This window comes from Aspergillus nidulans, chromosome I (genome assembly GCF_000011425.1).
Source record: "Aspergillus nidulans FGSC A4 chromosome I".
Taxonomy (NCBI): domain Eukaryota; kingdom Fungi; phylum Ascomycota; class Eurotiomycetes; order Eurotiales; family Aspergillaceae; genus Aspergillus; species Aspergillus nidulans.
In genome coordinates this window covers 1,664,173-1,682,569 of record NC_066257.1, presented here as the reverse complement: position 1 = coordinate 1,682,569, position 18,397 = coordinate 1,664,173, and the positions used below count along the sequence as shown (strand labels likewise).

At 49.9% G+C, this 18,397-nt stretch overlaps 7 protein-coding genes across 7 annotated transcripts, besides 1 other annotated feature; 4 read left to right on the top strand and 3 right to left on the bottom strand.

Annotated features, from left to right (window-relative positions):
- Positions 1–18,397: part of a sequence feature (contig 1.101 1..209568(-1)) that runs on past both edges of the window.
- Positions 799–2,398, top strand: ANIA_05957 (branched-chain amino acid aminotransferase, cytosolic). The gene is made up of 3 exons (XM_658469.2): positions 799–1,412; positions 1,466–2,070; positions 2,127–2,398. The coding sequence occupies exons 1-3, from the start codon at positions 998–1,000 to the stop codon at positions 2,307–2,309; spliced, it is 1,203 nt and encodes a 400-aa protein (XP_663561.1). The 5' UTR covers positions 799–997; the 3' UTR covers positions 2,310–2,398.
- Positions 2,454–3,893, bottom strand: ANIA_10758 (AAR2 splicing factor family protein; the record flags this gene model as incomplete). The annotated part of the gene is made up of 1 exon (XM_050612360.1): positions 2,454–3,893. One exon carries the CDS (start codon positions 3,891–3,893, stop codon positions 2,454–2,456), a length of 1,440 nt encoding a protein of 479 aa, XP_050467038.1.
- Positions 4,738–8,829, bottom strand: ANIA_10756 (TORC2 complex subunit TSC11; the record flags this gene model as incomplete). Its single annotated transcript, XM_658470.2, has 4 exons — positions 4,738–4,945; positions 4,999–5,165; positions 5,216–7,048; positions 7,096–8,829. 4 exons carry the CDS (start codon positions 8,827–8,829, stop codon positions 4,738–4,740), a joined length of 3,942 nt encoding a protein of 1,313 aa, XP_663562.2.
- On the bottom strand, positions 9,377–11,518 carry ANIA_05959 (prephenate dehydrogenase (NADP(+))). The gene is made up of 7 exons (XM_050612354.1): positions 11,315–11,518; positions 10,904–10,964; positions 10,736–10,847; positions 10,540–10,688; positions 9,880–10,485; positions 9,688–9,819; positions 9,377–9,616 (listed from the first exon to the last, which is right to left on the bottom strand). Exons 1-7 carry the CDS (start codon positions 11,407–11,409, stop codon positions 9,458–9,460), a joined length of 1,314 nt encoding a protein of 437 aa, XP_050467037.1. The 5' UTR covers positions 11,410–11,518; the 3' UTR covers positions 9,377–9,457.
- Positions 11,746–12,679, top strand: ANIA_05960 (40S ribosomal protein uS11). Its single transcript, XM_658472.2, has 4 exons — positions 11,746–11,864; positions 11,933–12,005; positions 12,089–12,249; positions 12,317–12,679. Exons 1-4 carry the CDS (start codon positions 11,801–11,803, stop codon positions 12,466–12,468), a joined length of 450 nt encoding a protein of 149 aa, XP_663564.1. The 5' UTR covers positions 11,746–11,800; the 3' UTR covers positions 12,469–12,679.
- On the top strand, positions 13,066–15,164 carry ANIA_05961 (putative ATP-dependent protease (CrgA); the record flags this gene model as incomplete). The annotated part of the gene is made up of 3 exons (XM_658473.1): positions 13,066–13,267; positions 13,313–14,657; positions 14,840–15,164. 3 exons carry the CDS (start codon positions 13,066–13,068, stop codon positions 15,162–15,164), a joined length of 1,872 nt encoding a protein of 623 aa, XP_663565.1.
- ANIA_05962 (RNA-binding protein) lies at positions 16,518–18,136 on the top strand (the record flags this gene model as incomplete). The annotated part of the gene is made up of 4 exons (XM_658474.1): positions 16,518–16,570; positions 16,936–16,957; positions 17,132–17,590; positions 17,648–18,136. 4 exons carry the CDS (start codon positions 16,518–16,520, stop codon positions 18,134–18,136), a joined length of 1,023 nt encoding a protein of 340 aa, XP_663566.1.

Here is an 18,397-nt window from a genome sequence, read left to right as displayed (position 1 = left end):
GAGTAGTTTTGCAGCAACTGGTCTTATCCTACTTGTACCTGAGAAAGTCCTATCAAGGTTACCAAAGCCTAAAACACCAACACCACCATCTACTTCTGAAAGCAACTAATTATTTGGTATAGGCAAGACTCCAGCAAATCTATGTTAGTTAGAAAAGCAGAAGCAGCAAATTGAACACCTTCAAAGCTGCTAATCAATATCTCCTAGTACAATAGAGCAGGCAGTGGATAAGATTGTTAAAAGTGCAGAGATTACTATACAGAATACTGTTCTAGTGCAGCAAGAGATCCAGCAACTTCATGCAGGTATAATATACCAAAAAAAGAAGCAGAAGACATCAAGGTATTTTATCTAGACTAGTGGCAGTCTGACAGGCAGTGAAGGGCAGCAAAAGGCTCGAGAACATGAAGAACTTGCCCAACAGGTACCAAAGCAATGTAGGCCACCAACCTGCAGCAACTGCAATCAGACCGGACATAATAGATTGTCATGTACTAATAGATAGTACTGTTCTATCTGATAGGAAAAATATAATATTTGTATTGCCTGAAGCCTGCAGTTCTCATTTATATTTCTGAACATTGTTTTTCTACATTTGGCCGCGCAGCTCGGTGGTCCGCGCAGCTCGGTGGTGGATTACGTTATGCTCACATTGCTTCTGCACTGCGCTCGGCTATCCGCGGCGTAAAATGCAAACGGTGGGGATTCTCATTAAAAAAATCATCGTGAAGTTTCTTGAATATTAATCTGTAGCACGGCAATTATCTGAAGAACTTTCTTTTCATTTTACCTTCACACTCTCTATCTCGGTTTGCGCATCATATACGCCAACTGAGATCTCAATTGACGCCGGAGCGAAGTCGGCGCTCGTTTGGATTCCTTATCGTGACTCACTCCCGAGATCGCGCTCAATCTATAACTAACACCAGAGTCTCGTCTACAACTCAGCACCCGATTCTCCCGCTTTTGTCTATATCTATCCCACGTCATTTAAACCATGGGCTCCATTGGCAACACTCTAGCTGAGCTCGACGCCTCGGTCGTCAAGATCACTCGTTCGACCGAACTACGCCATGTCCCCCTCCCAGGCTCGCTTGAGGAGCTAAGTCACTCCTACTGCACCGACCACATGGTTACCGCGCGCTGGACTGCTGCTGGCGGATGGGAGACACCCGAGGTGAAACCATTCCAGAATCTCAGCATCCCTCCGACGGCGTCATGCCTGCACTACGCTACGGAATGTTTTGAGGGCATGAAGGTGTATCGCGGCTTCGATGGGAAACTGCGCCTTTTTAGACCAGACCTCAACGGTGAGCGTCTATCGAACAGCGCTGTCAGGGCGTCCCTGCCGAGTTTCCGGTTCCAGGAGCTCAAGACCCTCATCGCCAAACTGATGCAGATTGACGGTTTACGTATGTTTCCCCGCACCATTTCCCCATCCCTACCGTCAAGCTAACATAAACAGGCTGGCTTCCTAAGGACCAGCCTGGTCGTTTCCTCTACCTTCGTCCAACCCTCATCGGATCCGGCACGCAGCTTGGCGTTCAAGCACCCGCCGAAGCCCTCCTTTTCATCATCGCCGTCCCCTGGCCCGATCCAGCCACCCGGCTCAAGGCAACCCCCGGCGAAGCCCTTGGCCTAAAACTCCTCACCTCCGCACCCGACACCATCCGCGCCTGGCCTGGCGGTTTCGGATACGCCAAGCTCGGCGCCAACTACGGCCCCTCGCTCGCAGCGCACGGCAAGGCGCAGGCGCAGGGCTTCGACCAGGTTCTTTGGCTCTTCGGTGAAGACCGTCAAGTGACTGAGGCCGGTGCAAGCAACTTTTTCATTGTCTGGGAGAATGCGCAGACGGGGAAGCGGGAGCTTGTGACTGCTCCGTTAGAGAATCAGCTTATCCTCCCAGGCGTAACGAGACGTAGTGTTCTGGAGCTTGCACGGTCAAGGCTCAACCAGGCTGTGGGCGACCTCGAGGCTGTCGAAGTTGTTGAGAAGACATTTACAATCTGGGATGTTGAGGCGGCGTGGAAGGAGGGCAGGGTTGTCGAGGCTTTTGTTTGTGGGACTGCAGTATGTTGCTTCCTCTCCATTTTCTTCAGAGCTCGAAATGTCTAACGTGATTACAGTTCTTCATCACCCCTGTCAAGCTCATCCGTAACGGTGCTGTCGATATCCAGCTCCTCAAGCCGGGCCAGACTGCGGGATACGCTGCTCAGATCAAGTCGTGGCTTGAGGCGGTTATGTACGGCAAGGATGGCGCTGAGAACCACGAGTGGTCGTACATTATTGAGAATGAGAGCGAAAAGTAAAGGATTTTATGCACAGCGGTAGACCGACGATCTGTTCATAGACGCAAAAAAGACTAGAACTATATAAATGCACGAATTACGAGCTCGCCTATGTACTGGGTATCATCCTTGACTTTTACGTAGCGCAGTAGCTACCTCATCTCACTAATAAATGCCATCCAATTCCACAACAACAGGCGCGTACTCCTCCTCTTCATGGTCCACCATTTCCAACTCCACCTCCTCCCCATCCTCCAGCTGCACCATCCCCTTCCTAAGCACCGCGTCCCGATCCAATTCCCAGTCAAGTTCTCGCCTCACCCACTCCTCCAGTTTCCCGAATTCCCTCTTAACTGGTGACTCTCCCCTATCCTCAAGAACCTCATACATAGCTGTCCTGAACCCCTTCAGCAACCGCCGCAGGAATTCGCCCCCCTCCGCGCCTCCTTCATTGCCCAGTTGGTCAAAGAGCCCGCCCTCCACATCGTCCGCCCGCTTTAGTTGCGTAAGAAGCAAGCGTAGGGCCTCCGCCATGAAAGGTGCCCTATCCGTGATGGCGGAGCGGCAGGTGAGGATCAGTCCGAGAAGGCGCTTCCACTGTTGAAGGCAGGAGTAATTCATCAATGTCAGGCCCATAAGGAAGGTGAATTGCAGCTCGCCAAGGATCTGGGCTTCGCCGAAGGCGTTTATATCCGTTTCAACACCGCCATCGGCAGCAATCTCAGAATGCGGCGACGAAGACGATGACACTCTGTGGATGATCTCGCCCAATGCCCAGGATCGATCGCGCGCTGCTTCGGTCCTCTCGCGGCCGATCGCGCCCTCGCGCCAGGTCCTTTTCAAATCCACAGGGAGAAATGAGAACTGTCTCTCCGTGTAGTCCTCAAGTCGTCCTTGACCCTCAGCACCAGACACGCCATCATCTATGGGATTCGAGTCCGGGTTTATATCAATTCCAGGAATATCATCGTCGTCCTGTTGCGCCGTACTTCCCGACGTAACCAACCACCTCGCCCTTCCGTCCCAATCTAGCGCAGGCTCACCCGTAATTCTGCTTAGGAGCTGCGGCGACAACCTATTTGTCAACGCAGTCCATTCCCTCCGCCCTTCCTCCTCCTCCTCCTCCTCCTCCTCTTCTTCTTCTAAGCCCCCGTTATCACCTCGACCGGCACCGCTGTCACCACCACTTCTCTGCAACGCCCCGGCATCCGCTGCAATCGCTGCAGAAGGTACCCGACTCCGATATCGCCACAGCCCACCGGAACCCCAGGCACTACCAATATTAGCCCTATAGCGCAGCCCCTCGCCCATCTGATGGGATCTCAATGGCTCAAGAGCTTCTGTGTTGTCATTCCATCGCCAGACAAGTATATCTTTTCCAATTTCTGTTTCCGTGCTGTTACCGCGGTCTACGTAAAACCACCCGCCCAGCCGCAGACTCAGCCCCGCCGTTGTACCGGTGTACACGAAATGCCAACCTGGCGGGATATCACGGATTCCGTGGAAATTTGGCGTCGATGTAAATGTGATTAGGTCGATGCCGACGAGGGTTTTTGGTGGGAGGTGCGGGATGAGGAGGGTTGGTGTTGGCGTTAGGGAGGTCATAGTATGAGTATGGTAGCGCTAGTTCCGTTTAGAGTTATATTTTAATAAGAAAAAGTAGGTAGGTTGCTAAATTATCCAGTTATGTGATGGTCATTTCGGTTCTTGTTCCGAGCAGCTGAGGCTTCGTGTTCGCAATAAGGTTGTTTGATTTTTTGTATCAAAAGTGCGGGGAGCATGAAGAATCTGGATTTTGACGTCAGTGTTGTTCTCAATCAAATAGATACGGTGACGGGAACCCCAGACTCGTGAGGCCTTTAGGTACAAAATAAATTATTATTCAACACAACGGATCTAATCAGCAAATTTGCATGCTTTGGCTCCGTACAAGCGCCAGGTTTCAAAGCAGTGATTGCGATATATATTAGGGACAAAATATCAATCCTCAGTGTGAGAAACCAAAGCCACCCACTTCAGGTTACACTTCTCAACAGGCTAGTTATCCAAAAAACAAATGCAAGTATATTGTCTTATACGCAATAATGCAACCGTAGCCAGCGGTTTAACGAATATATAAGAAGCACGTCTCGTAAACATCCCAATACGAACCCCCTTTGATGTCGTATGGAGGTATGTACAGTATATGACCGCTAAAGAGCAGGACATAGACCCCGAAAGACCAATCAGATAATAACAAAAGAGGATTCCAAAGGGAACCTCCTCGACTAGCTCCCTACCTACCCCGAACTTCGATCAACAGTATCCCTTTCACTCGAGAACAGAAAAGCACCAACTGGATTGCTTGGGGAGGAAATGACAGATATGATTATCCGATTGGACATAAGAAAACAGGTAACAAGTTTTCGCAATTTTAACGCCGAAAAAGACGCAACATGTAGCAAGCATGTTACTCCGATGCCTGCGAGGAGGTTGCTTCCGAGTCGGAATCAGACTGCGGCTGTTCGCCTAATACCACGCGTCGCATCACGCTCTTGTCGAAAAGATCAAGAGCGAACCGCCGGGCAGGGAGCCGGAAGTGGTGGCTTTCAATAATACTCAAAGTTTTGGTGAAAAGGTGAGGTTGATGGAACCGCTCGGGGTCTTTGGATTTGATGCTGCAGTTTGAAACGTAAGCCTCAGAAGCGGATTATAAGTTTGTCAGGCTTACCTATGAAGATCCGCTGCGGCTCTCTTGGACAGAACAGTGTTGCCCATATCGGCGATCAGCCTAAGAATTTTCTCGTTCACAGGGTCTGGATCCGATGTTGCTTCTTTGTGTTTTTCTTGAGAAGTGCGCTTCGCTTCCGCGGGTCTGGAATAAGATGGGAAATCAATCTAGAGTACCAGTCAGCAGGGATATCCGAGAAGCAGGTGCTGCAACGTACCAGGAAGAGCTTGCCAAAGTCCGTAGGAAGACATAGGCCGAGCGAATTTCCCTTCTGATCAATAGCAGAATCCCATCCAGCTTGTCTTAGAACCTCAAGACCATGTTGGCTGCGGGATATTAAGCCCAGGACAAAGAAAGCAGTCCCCCTCATTGTCAAAACCTCTGCACACTCGGCAACTTTTACGATATTTTGGACGAGCTCCAGACTCAGGAATGGCGCACCCAGCTCCATCGAGCCAACATTTCCCACCGCCCAGAGACAGCCTTTGACTTTGAGGAGAGTCTCATGGTCCTCTTCATCTAGTCGAAAATCAGAGATCGTTGCAGCAAACTCGTAAAAGTGACCTGATTGCTCTAATAGTTTGCAGCCTTCTGCTGTCCGAGCCAGTTCTCTGTAGAAGTGTGGAGGCACAAGACCAATATCCTGGAGATCAACGAGATCTTCAGGTACCAAGCTGTTTCTACGGGGATGGTCCACATAGGCTCGAGACAAAGCGGCTTCGACCAGGCTGACGTATGCATCGTTCCGTCCTAGGAACCAATCATCCATTTCCTGCGTGATATAGTCGAGTCCATCAAGATAATGGTAGCCGACTGAAGTGGACAAGAAGCGTAACAGCAGAGGCGCACCAATTTCACCTAGATGGTCCAGAGACGGCCGACATTTGACCACAAACTCAAGGTAATCGCGCTGATTGCATGCCTCCTCCAGAATCTTCACTGCTACTTGGCAGACGGAGACATCAGGGTCATATAATTGAGTTACAAGGAGCTTGATGACCCAGTCTGCATTGCTAACTGATGTGGGTGACACATTCCCCACAGTATATTTTCGAAGTAGCCTTGTCCCAAAAATGCGAATATCTTTGGAGCCAGTAGTAAGAGCTTTAGATAGCATAACCCGTAGATGGCTTGCCTGGGTGTAATCCATGTTCCCGATGAGCGTCTGGATTAGGTCGTCGCGATCCCGGAGTTCAATGATATGATAGAACATATTAAGCATATGCCATCGTTCCATCATCGCGAGCCCGTTGGGGTCGGCGCTCAGCGTCCCTAGCATGGCAAAGTAGCCGCCGCTCAGTGTGTTTGCCATTTGTTCTCGCGAGAACAACGGCGCCGACGATGTCAAACCACTCATATGGTCAACCTGCGCAAGACATTCGGCAACCTGTCGGAGGAATTTGTTCTCCGCCAAATATTTTATGCCTTCCGGCGTCTGCACCAGACAGCGCATCAAGGCGCAACCAGTGCGAACATATCGCTGATTTGGTTTCGTATTCGGGAGCACTGAGAATCTGTATTTGAAAGGACGATAAAATCCCATGAGACGTTTCATGAACTTTGATCCCTTGATTGCCTCGTCCAGCCTCTTGGGGTTTGAGAGAGGACCTTCCACGATGCGGTGGATCAAATCCCACTTCCACTTCAGGTAGTTCACAGTATTCAAGACATGCGTCTCCAGAATCGCGTTGCGGAATTGTGTCTCATCCATGGCTGGGCTCAGTTTGTCTTTGTTCTGATCTCCGGACAAAAGAGAGGCGGATATATCAACATCCACGCTATATCTGCCGGCTCCATTGGCGAGACCACCGAGGGACCGGGCCAATGTTCTATTGATACTTTCTATTTGGTAGATTGTAGATGTAGACACATCATGGTTCTCGACATCGAATCTAATGGCAGACGGTATCAAGTGTGGGAGCACCTGGAGCTTCGCACTGATATTTGAAGGTAGAGAATGGTGGGCCAGCTTTAGAACTTCTGTCAGAAGCAGGGTCGCTTTTCGCCTGAGGGACAAATCTTCCTCCTCTTCAATGAGATCACATAGTGCCTGCGGGATGTCAATACACATGGGCCACTCAATTGGGAATAAATTACCTTGGACAATCCAGCATCGATCAAAGCGGCGAGAATGAGAGTGGAGAAGTGAGCAGTTAGGTCAAATTGGCTTTCGCTGCTGTCAAAGAAGTTCCGGAGTTGTCTTGTGTCAGACTCAGATCTCAGGTTCGCGACCCGGCCGTATGTTGTAAGTCTTCGTCCAGCGAGAAACGAGGAGGACCACGATGGTGGCTTAATCCTCAGAGCATCGAATAGAAGTTCCATGATTAGATCCCTTGCCTGAGGGTCCGGATAATGTAATGACTCCAGAAGCGACTTTAGAGGCTTTGCCCCGTTCTTTCCAAGAATCACCAATCCTGGCCATGTCTTTAGCATCGCGGATATTGCCTTTGCTGATGACTTTAGACGCCCGTTGCGAATGTTGTCGGACAATGAATCGGTAAAAGGTGCGAGTACAGCCTCAAGTTCACACCCTCCCCGTAAATGCATCCTGCTGTGGGGAGTATCGAGCACATGCAGGAAGCATGTTATCAAACTCTCTGATGCCCCAAATGTTCCTTCTGATAATGCGTCATGCAACGGAGAAAAGCCACCAGCGTACGCTATTAGTTGAGGGTCTTTCACCAGGATTTCGGCGAGCGTCATAAGCGAAATATTTCGAAGACGATCATCATGGTGCTCAGCTACGGAGACGATTGTCCGAACAACAGCACGTGAAATCTCCTTCACTCCATCCTTGACATCGAGGAATGCACGCACGAATTTCAGAGCTTGCTCACGCTCGAGATTTGCTTTGCTTTCCTTGACCAATGACAGGATAACGAGCTCATCTGTGTGAAGTGACCGGATCATCTGAAGAGATTTCCGATCTGCGATGGCATAGCGAGTCAACCGATATCCGGCCGCCACAACTTCCTTGCTATCACTTAGAAGCATAACTTGAACGCGTAAGCCGAATACCGACCAAGCAAGGTCATACTTCAGTGTAGGATGTCGTCTGAAGAGTTCGACTAGACTGTTCGCACGCTCGACGTAGTAATCCGGTGACATTAACTCAATTTCTAAAGCCTGAAGGGTCTCCGCAAGGACATAGGTTGGCGACTCCATCTCCGCCTCGGTATCGTCCAACCGCTCAATATCGGACATATTCGCGCGAGAGGGTGACCGTATTGAAGGGCCCTGAAACAGACCGGAGAGACGACTTCGAGGAGGGGTTGATGGCGCCTGCGCACGCAGTTGTTCCTCCTCAAGTTCATGATGCAGTTCAGCGAGCTTACGATTAGACGAGCTCAGCTCCGACTCCGCCCTTAGTCTCTGCTCCCGCGTCTGTTTTGGATTTTTTGTCAACAGTACTTCCAACATATTCTCCGTTCCTGTCTTGATTTTCATCTCTTTGGCGATCCTATCTCTTATCGCGGCCTGGCGGTCTTCTGAGGTTGGTAGGTCGTCATAGTCGATGCTGCTGGGTCTTCGTGCGTAGTCAGGCCGTACTTCAGCTCGCGGAGTGGTACTTCGAGACGACTTCATGCTTTTCAGTTCCGCGCTAAAACTGCCGGGTCCTGTTGTTGAAGGCGCCAGCGACCCTCCCCGCGGGCCAATGCTAGTACTACCGCCAGACTCGGAGCGACGATTCCTCCCTGGTTTCGAGGAAGCAGGGCCGGGCCAACTACCATCCGCAAGTCCACCATCCTGACTAGACAAGGAGCGTCCATCGCCGGCGGCGCGGTGTTGGATCGACGTCCCAGAGAAATTCGAGTTGTATCCGGACGCCATGGGGCTCCATCTAGCCGCAAACGAGGCGTCTCAATCACCTGTCGCGAAGGGGATGAGGAGTAAAGAGCCGCATTGAGTACACGACAGATCTTTAGTATACAAAAGCAGACGGGAACTGGCGAACGTAGAAGTGCTCGTTTCGAGTGTTGCCGCCGATGTGTTGGAGGGGACAGGGCGTTGTGATCGCGGACGTCGCTAGTCGAATCGGAAAGCAAGTCACACGGGACAAGGGACGAACTAAGCAATCGGATGGGCGTCAATAATCCATTAGCTCTTTCTTTTTTAGGACAGCTGCCTTCTATCAAAGCATATCCTGTCAGTCGGTTTCGGGCTCAAGAAGTACGAAGTCAACCTGGGACTGCTGACTAACCAGCTATCATGAATTACCCAGTCGTGGGTCCGTACCTGTACATTCAGCTCTATTCAATATCTATTCAGGAACCAGGTACAGTCCCAGTTCACCGGATGAATTTACTTGCGACGGGATCGCTTAGATTATCTCAACAGGGTACCTATAGAAGCTTCTACGCTCTACAGTTCCTTCAGCCAAGTTGTCAAACTATTGCGTAGGGAGGTCTAGAGACCTCACTTGAGCATCCGACGATAATACATACTTGGTCCTCCACCGTTACGAACTCTCATTGCTAGTCTTCTCCAGAATTCTTTTCATCATCTCATTCCCAAGCTTGACGGCATCAGGGAACCGCGGAGCAAAGTACTGCTGGATTCTCTCGAATCGGTCACGGTACGATTCAAAGTCTCCAAATGAAACACAATCAGACCATGCCTGGACGGGAAGTAAGTTAGCACATAGAAGGATTGCCTGGTCGAGTACCAGCCAGAGCGGGTTGAACTTACGCGAGCCGCAAATGTGAATTCGAGGTCGTCAGACCTAAACGTCTTGTCGTCGATTGCTGTATCCAAGGCCTCGTCGAGAAGGTCTGGATTTCGAAACAGATATTCCGTTACTCCAAGCCACAAACGAAATAGCTATTCACATTAGCGAAGAAGTTCTAGGTATGCTTGATAATGAGGACAATGTAAACTAACCGGAGTCGAGCAGATCATATGGTCATAGGGCACGATGCCCAATTTCGACCAGCAGTCCACAATAGCTAGCAAACTGAGATGATTATTTGGCGGCGGCGGAGACGACTCGCGGGTCCCCTTTGACAGCGAAAATCGGTCAAGAACCTCATCGCTGAGCAGCAAATCCTGTTTCTCCGTACCGTCCCTAAATACTGCTGCACCCGCAGCCCTAACTCGGCGTTTAAGTTCATCTCGCTTCCCTTCAATCATGAGCTTGTAGAGCTCTGTTACGGACTCTGCATATTGGCGTATCTGCTTCTTAGCGGCTGGATTGAGGATCGCCAGGCCCGCGTAAACGTGCCATTTGTTCGAGTAGATGCGCAACGTGATGTTGATCTTGACGTTCTCGATTCCACCAACCCAGCGAGAGATCTCCCACGGGAATTGTTTGTTCGCCTGCCATGCTGTTCCCATGCTGAGGAAGGCTGCATGTGTGACGGCCTGGGTATCTGCTGTGATGCGGTCGTGCATTTCGCCGCTGAGGTAGACATACTTCGAGTTAAAGCAAGACAAAACTTCCTCAACGAACCGGAGACTTGAGTCTTTTGCACGGTGTTGTATAAGAACCTATGGCTGTGTTACTCCGGCTTGCTTCGTGAAAGGTGAACGACGTATGCATACCAAAGGCTGGCCCTTCGGGTTCACTTGAGGACCATGTAGTGAGTGACATGAGATGATTTCTACATCCTGCGGAAGATGTTTATCGAAAGCTGCGAGCTCAGGGGCTTTACAGGATGTTTGCCCACCGACAATAGCGCCGACCTTTGTTGCTTCCGACGGTTAGCTGCAGCCTTGACTGGCTATGGACAGGACATACAGGGCCCATACTCTGCGACCACTTTATCGATGACGCCGGCCTCTACACTGTAAAGTATGAAATCGCTAATCCTGGAGACAAGATGTCCATTCGGATATATTGTTACGCCACTCTATACATACAATGAGTTTAGGGACAGACAGCATGAGCTGCGAGTCGAAGACGTACATAGGCTTCAAATTCTTGCTTCAAATTATTAAAACTATCGGGTTTGTCACAAGCATTTATCCTTGAAAATTAGTACGAATGTTAGTTAACAAATACTTTATAAAGCGCAATTACAGTCGTCCTAATAATATCAAGTTAGCACAAGACACGACCGACTAACGATGAATCATGTAATGAGATGGCAATGAATAATTCAGACAAAGATAGTAAGGTAGCGAGAGTTTTACATCATCGACGGCCTGCCAGCTCACCAAACACCAGAATGGCGTCGGAAGGCTACACTGACAGACCATGCTCGAGCCAAATGCACTCGGGTCATCATATGAAAGGAGACAACAGAGCAAATAAGGGAGCTTACCATAAGGAATAATGAAACCACGTTGCAGACAGAATCAAAGTGATCATGATTACCTCCATCCTGCGGCACTCAACCGCTGGGTGTACATCTTGCCCATATCTCCCATCCCAATGATGCCAATGGAGGCGGTTTCCTTCGTAAACGCCATCTTACAATATGCTGTGCTCTGGAAGAGACACCCAGCAAATTAGAAGCTGACCTCAATTGAAACCCTGATCAAAATTTGTGCAGAGCCTGCTGCTTCGTTGTCGACTTAGTGTTGAAACAAAAAAACTTAAAAAGTTGACTGGCAAAAGAATTCTTAAATAGTAACGAAAACCGTCTCCTCACCGCCCGCCGGCCCGATCCAAGCCGGTACTTTTAATGCCTCAGGCTATAGATGCCTCTCGCTTGATCTTGCAATCCTCCAATCATAGAGCGCCAATCACTTATAGGGCACACGCACCTCCACCAGAGATTTTCCTTGTATCTTCAGAGCGGCACTGTAACTACTTCTTGCTTTCTCTCCATATTCCATCCCACATCAGCAAGTCGACACAATGGCTCCCAAGACCAAGGCCCCCGCTAAGGACAACGTCACTCTCGGCCCTCTCGCCGGTGATGGTATGCGCCCACCTAATATTATTCCAAGCGGCAGTTTGCCAGAGCAGATCTAATCAATATGTTTCCAGGCAAGCTCGTTTTCGGCGTTGCGCGTATCTTCGCCTCTTTCAACGACACCTTCGTCCACGTTACCGATCTCTCGTTCGTCTCCCTTATGCCTACGCCCTAATGGGTTGCATATATATAATACACATTGCGAGCAGTGAACACTAACGTTCTATCAGCGGTCGCGAAACCATCTGCCGTGTCACCGGTGGTATGAAGGTCAAGGCTGACCGTGACGAGTCTTCTCCCTACGCCGCCATGTTGGCTGCTCAGGACGTTGCCGCCCGCTGCAAGGAGCTCGGCATTAACGCTCTTCACATCAAGATCCGTGCTACTGGTGGTGCGTACTCTTATTTCACTATCAAATTACGGACCATGCGAGCAAATACTGATACCAAATGCTACAGGTAACGGCACCAAGACCCCCGGTCCCGGAGCCCAGTCTGCCCTTCGTGCTCTCGCCCGTTCCGGTATGAGAATCGGTCGTATTGAGGACGTCACCCCTACTCCTTCCGACTCTACTCGTCGCAAGGGTGGTCGCCGCGGTCGTCGTCTGTAGGTATGTGCGAGTCTGCAGCGCGCATCTATTTGTCTTGTATTCCGGTTGGCAGAGTTATTTACGCCATGTGGCTGGACTTTATGGGACATGGATTTGCTAGCTAGGCTTATTACCTGCTGAATGTGGATGGAATAAACGCGAAGAACGGCAATTTTGCCTGGTCTTCAACTTATCATGTCCAATATATGATAAAAAATTTTCGGTTCGCTGGAATGTTTTTCGTCGTAGACAACGAGTTCGCGTAGCTCCGTTATTCTTGAGTCAGTCAGCGTGTTATACGCTCACTCAATCTCGGGCTATCTTCAATAGCTTCGTAACCGCTCACTGCGACATTGTATACCTCGCTTGAGATTCTCTTCCAAGCTGATCGAAGATTCCCTGCAGCAAATGCTTACATAATTCATCAGAATCCCGCGGTCCGTGTACCGGTGCCGGAGTATCTTATTGCCCAGACCAAGGCAACTTGTTTTGTCGACAACTCACCTCAGCGCCATGAAGAAACGGCTAGCTTGCATTTGATACGAACAAAGTTTCCTTTCCATATATACTTTACTCGTATATAATCTACCACATACATACAAAACCAATAATACCAACATGGAAGATGAGGCTTCTCAGCACACTCTCCCGCACGGCGATGACCCTGATTCTCGCTCTACATCTCGCTGCATGACGCCGTCATTGATGAACCAGACTTTCGAGGAGGCGACTACTATCTCTCCGCATGCCATTATTCGATTGATACAATGCTCTCGTTGCTCGTTTCCTCTCCAAACACCCCTTCGACTTCCGTGTGGAGGTACGTTTTGTCGGAGCTGCTTACCGCCGATTAGGCCACGCATAGGGGTTTCATATCCTGCAATCGAGGAGCGGAAGCAGGGCTTTACGTGTTACGGGGGTGAAGGTGGATGCGGTGCCGATCATTGTCTGGGTGATTGTGGTACTGATGTCCTTTTATCGAGGTTGGTTGAGGTGTTTGACGAGGTGCTGGAGGACGACTCAAGTACAACTAAGGATGGAAATCCTGGGCAAACAGTCGCATGGGTGGGAGCTTTACCTGACAGGGGGAAGCTGGAGCAGAGTGCCGAGATTGGTCCGGAACCCCTGACGGGAGTGTTCAACTTGGTTAAGGGAGGTCGATTTGGCTATAACGTCTCGGAAGTCAGCTACCAACCTCCCCTATCTGCCTGCTACACAAAGTATACCCGCACGCTTACCAAACTTCGAGCCACAGTGCGCAATGAGCTAGATTGCCAGGTTTGCTACTCGCTGATTCTCGACCCATTGACGACGCCCTGCGGTCATACTTTCTGTCGTAGATGCGTCGCTATGGCTTTATCTCATAGTAATTTATGCCCCATATGTCGGCGGAAGCTGAATATGCCTTCATCTGTCAGGTCGGAGCGAAACAACAAAAGCCTATCGGATATCATTGAGACTCTTCTACCTGATGAGGTGGCATCTCGACGAGCAGACGTTGCTTCTAACATCGAGTTGAATAGTGAAGGCAAGCTTCCGCTTGCTGTAGTATCTCTTGCATTTCCGACTATGCCAATTGGACTTCATATCTTTGAACCGCGGTACCGTCTTATGATCCAAAGAGTCATGGAAAGCGGGAGTCGAAAATTTGGCATGGTGATGCCCAACCGAAGAGGCCATCTTCAACAGGGACTTGGAAGGGCACCGTTCATGCGGTATGGGACTATACTGGCCATCAACCGCCATGAACTGCTACCTGATGGAAGGAGCCTCCTTATTGCTACCGGAACATCCCGCTTTAAAGTGCTCAGTTGGGAGCTGGTGGATGGCTACCACGTTGGTAAGATCCAGCGGGTTGACGATGTTTCAATTTCCGAGGAGGAGGCCCAGGAATCAAGAGAGACTGCTACTATTGAACCAGGAAGCAGCACTTCCGACAGGTCCATAGATTCCATGTCAACCCAGGAACTATACCAGTTGGCGCTGGATTTTGTGCTCAGAGAGCGCAGACTAGGAGCACCATGGTTACACCCTCGTGTTTTGCTAGCTTATGGGGCATTACCGACTGACCCCGCTCTATTTCCGTGGTGGTTTGCGACAGTCCTGCCTAGGTGGGAGGAGGAAAAATATATGCTGTTGGAAACAACGTCAGTTAGGCAAAGGCTGAAAATTACCGCGCGATGGGTCAAAAGACTAGAGTCTCGACAGTGGTAAGTAGCCTACGAGTATTCCAAGCTGAGAGTAGGCAAATAAGCATTGATACTCACGCATGGTCTAGGTTCGCCCGCGGCCGTCCACCAATATCTGCTGTCTTATGACTAGCCGTCCCTCTCCTCGTCTTTACCATCATCTCTTGGCTCGTAGGGCCTGGGACAAGTATCTCGGGATCTAGGGTTGTCACGACTTTCGGGCCATTCCCCATGTCCGTCTCAATAACGTTCGGGCCGGGTGGGGCAGTTTCTCAGTTTGGTGGCCCGGACTTGGTTGCAACCAATAGCTCAGATACGTATTTGTCTCAGACCCTAGTGCTGGGGGTCTTCCTAGCCATTTTCATGGCACAGATGGCTGCCAACGTCGTCCAAGTAGTAAGGTCAAGGCAGCCGGCAAGAGTAGAAAACACCCAAACGCAGCGAGAGCAGCCCGATCTACCCGCAGAGGTACAAGAGGGGGCTGAGCAAGGACAACGCCAGAATCCAGCTGATATGGAACCTGGATGACACATCTGAACATTTGTGTTTATGCAGATTTAAGAACAAACTGGCAGTGGTGAAGCCGTCAGATCCAGCGCAATGTGTTGGTGAAAATAGCTTGGTCGCCAGCAATACTAACCAGACAGTATTTTCCTAGGTCAAACGCTTGAAAGCGAGGCTTATTGCTTTCCAAGGTTCCAGCCTACAACAGCCTAGAGGGAGACGGCGTGCTTCAGTTCATGATATCCGCAAGTCATCGAAATACAGTGTGATATCGGGACCATAATGCTTCTGTTTTCAGAGGATGTCTATTGAGCCTCCCGGTATGTGGAGTCAGCATAGCTGCACGAGTAACCATTGATGTTGCAATACTGATAGAGGCTTGTGGAGTCTGGAAGCAGTCCATGTACCAAATCTAATAAACCCAGGTTAGAAGAGAATAGAACGCACGCTTATTCGCCCATTGTCTATAGCTTTGGAGTCGGCGCTGGCCCGCAGTCACTTGACAGCTTGTCCATTAGTCGCTTTGTTGACACGAGCCACTGGCGAATCATTGCAATAAGGCCGCACGGACTTCCGCGCAAGAGAGGCCTAGGATGTTTCCGGACGTAGCGGTAGCCAGCCTTATCCAGTCTCAGAAAACCTCGCTGACTTGTCTGACGCCGCGATGACAGTTGTTTGTGGTTCCCGATCCTGGTGGCGCCATCCTCCAGCTTGCGCTGATCAATCGGAGCGGCGGTCCCAAGCCTCATTTACGAACTGACTAGTTGCGATAGATGATGGGCGCCGCTTTCTTGCCGCAGAATGTGGCTAGGGTAGTGGGAGAGGATAACGGAGATAAGGAGGAGCTGGCGTTATAACCTTTCATGCTTGCTGGTGTCTCGTGAGCCCGTTCGGTGTCGTGTCCAGTCCAAGATATTTGCGGAGTCTTAGCAGATCTGTAAATCGCAGCGGGACCAGGGACTACTGCAATCCTAGTGAGAGTGATTGGGTAGAGCTGTTGAGAGTTGGGAGAGAGACTTACAGTACGTAAGAGCCGGAAGCAAGAGTAAAGACCTGTTGGTGAAGAGAAGGCTGTAGCGGGAAACCGCAGAGGGACAAAACAGAAAGTCTCTAGGTCAGTCTGGAAGAAGGAAAAGCAAAATGGTGCAAGTGTTTCAGGCGTCGATCGCAGTTGCAGCGGCAAACGTGGGCTGCCGTGGGTGGTTGTGGTTGATATCAATATCTCTTTGGCCGTGCCAGCCTTGCGTCTTTCCCACTTCTTCTCTCCGTCCCAACTGTAAGGTACTGCGTACTTTTATACCCTTGCTTTTCATTAGAAATCTGTTCGTCTTCTCTTGGTTGATGCATCCTCACTAACAAAGCTCAGATCCAACCATAATGTCATCTTCTGTTGTCTCCGGGACTGTCTCTCCTGGGTGTTTGTCGCAAAGGTGAGACTTTATCCCATTTCTCCATAGGCTGTGGTTTTCTGTCACCCCGCAAGACTGGCTGTTTATCTTATGTCTTATCTGCCTTATCTACGCATCTTCTGTTGCTCTCTCTATCGCCTTATTGATCTATCATTTGCGGTGAATAGCTACTCACATATATCAAATCTTGACAGACCAAATTCTGTGAGTGTGGATTTCCACCTCTTTTACCTTTAACCTTGCACTACTTACTCCCTCACTCCGCCAGATTATGCCTTCTAATCCGGGTTTTGTGACCATCTCCAATGCTGAATATCAACGTCTGGTCAGTTGCCAACCCTCTCAGTGTTATACTCACGCTGACTGGTATGAAATCGGAGAAATAGCTTGAAACGGCGCGTCATTTCAGTATGTTATCAGCTTCTCAGCTTGCATGCTGATTGCTGTCGAGCTCGGACAATCGTTGACGGAGTACGATAGCAAAGCTCAAAGATTCGCTCATGAGCGGAGGGCTGTCTCGTGAAACCCTCGATGTAGGAGCATACTTGCCTAGGCCCATACCTTTCCTGGCTAAACCTGTAGATAATACTATACGGAACCCCCCCCTTTCCATCTGAGGCTCATGAAAACGGAGAAGAGTCCGTCAGAAACAAAGTTCCGCTGTCAAATGGTTACTCAGAACCCTTCTCTGCCGAACCCGACCATAGCCATCACAATATCCCGACCGAGCTCTGCGATGGCGGTGACAATGACGAGGATGCGCTGACAGACTCCCACAGCGATGAGAGGGATGATTACGGCGAGTCTTCAGGAAGCGCATCATCCTCGCCCCAGGCTGAGCAACGAACTATACTAATTTGCGGTCTTCCTGACAAGGCTACGCATCGCAATATTGTGGATGTTGTAAGAGGCGGTGCCATTCTACACATATATGTTTGGGCCCGTGACCACACAGCAAGTGTTTCGTTCGTTGAGGAATCTGCTGCTCAGGATTTTCTTGACCACACAAGGAGATATGGCTTGTATGTAGCTGAAAAAAGGGTACGTACTGCATGCTGGCAGCAACATAGTTGAATACTTACCTAGCTTGCCCTTCAGGTGGACGTCCTATGGAATGACCGGCAGTTTTATCTTCCACCTTTTGTTCGCTCCAAAATTTGCAGTGGAGCCTCTCGGAATCTGGTTATCTACAATGTGAACCCCAATATCACTGAAGGGCTCATCAGACGAGACATGGAACATATCCACAATCTGATTGTCATCTCTGTCAAGTTCAGACATGGCAATGCCTACATATCAACGAACTCTGTACACAATGCTCTCTTTGCGCGCTCTTGTTTGATGTCTCGTCTTACCTACAAAGGGATGAAGATCGGCTTTTACCCTGATGAATGCGCCGAACCGCTGACAAGGATCCCTGCCGGGCCCAGGCGGGACGCTCCAGCTTCGAAGAGGCCCGCTTCGTTGCCGAACAGGTTCCATCTTCTCTCTATTGATGTGTCTGAAGATGAGGAAAGTGAAGAACATGCACTGGGAGTCAGTCTCAACGGTGGTGTCTGCTGGCCAGACAACAGCGTGTCTGCTTAACATCCATTGTCAGGGCTTCGCACTTTTTCACGATGATAAAGATCTGAACCTTGCCTCGAATCTTCAAATCCTGGTTGAGACGGAACGTCCGTTCCAATTCCCCTCGATCTCTGAACCCGCCAAGAGCGAAGCAACGATCTGATGAAGCTGATAAGGGCATTACCAATTTGCCTCCCTTTTAAGTTCTTTTCCGTTCTTAGTGCCGTCTTTTTCCTCTGTAATAAGTGACCGGCTTACTTCATTGTAATTTGTCTTGTTTCA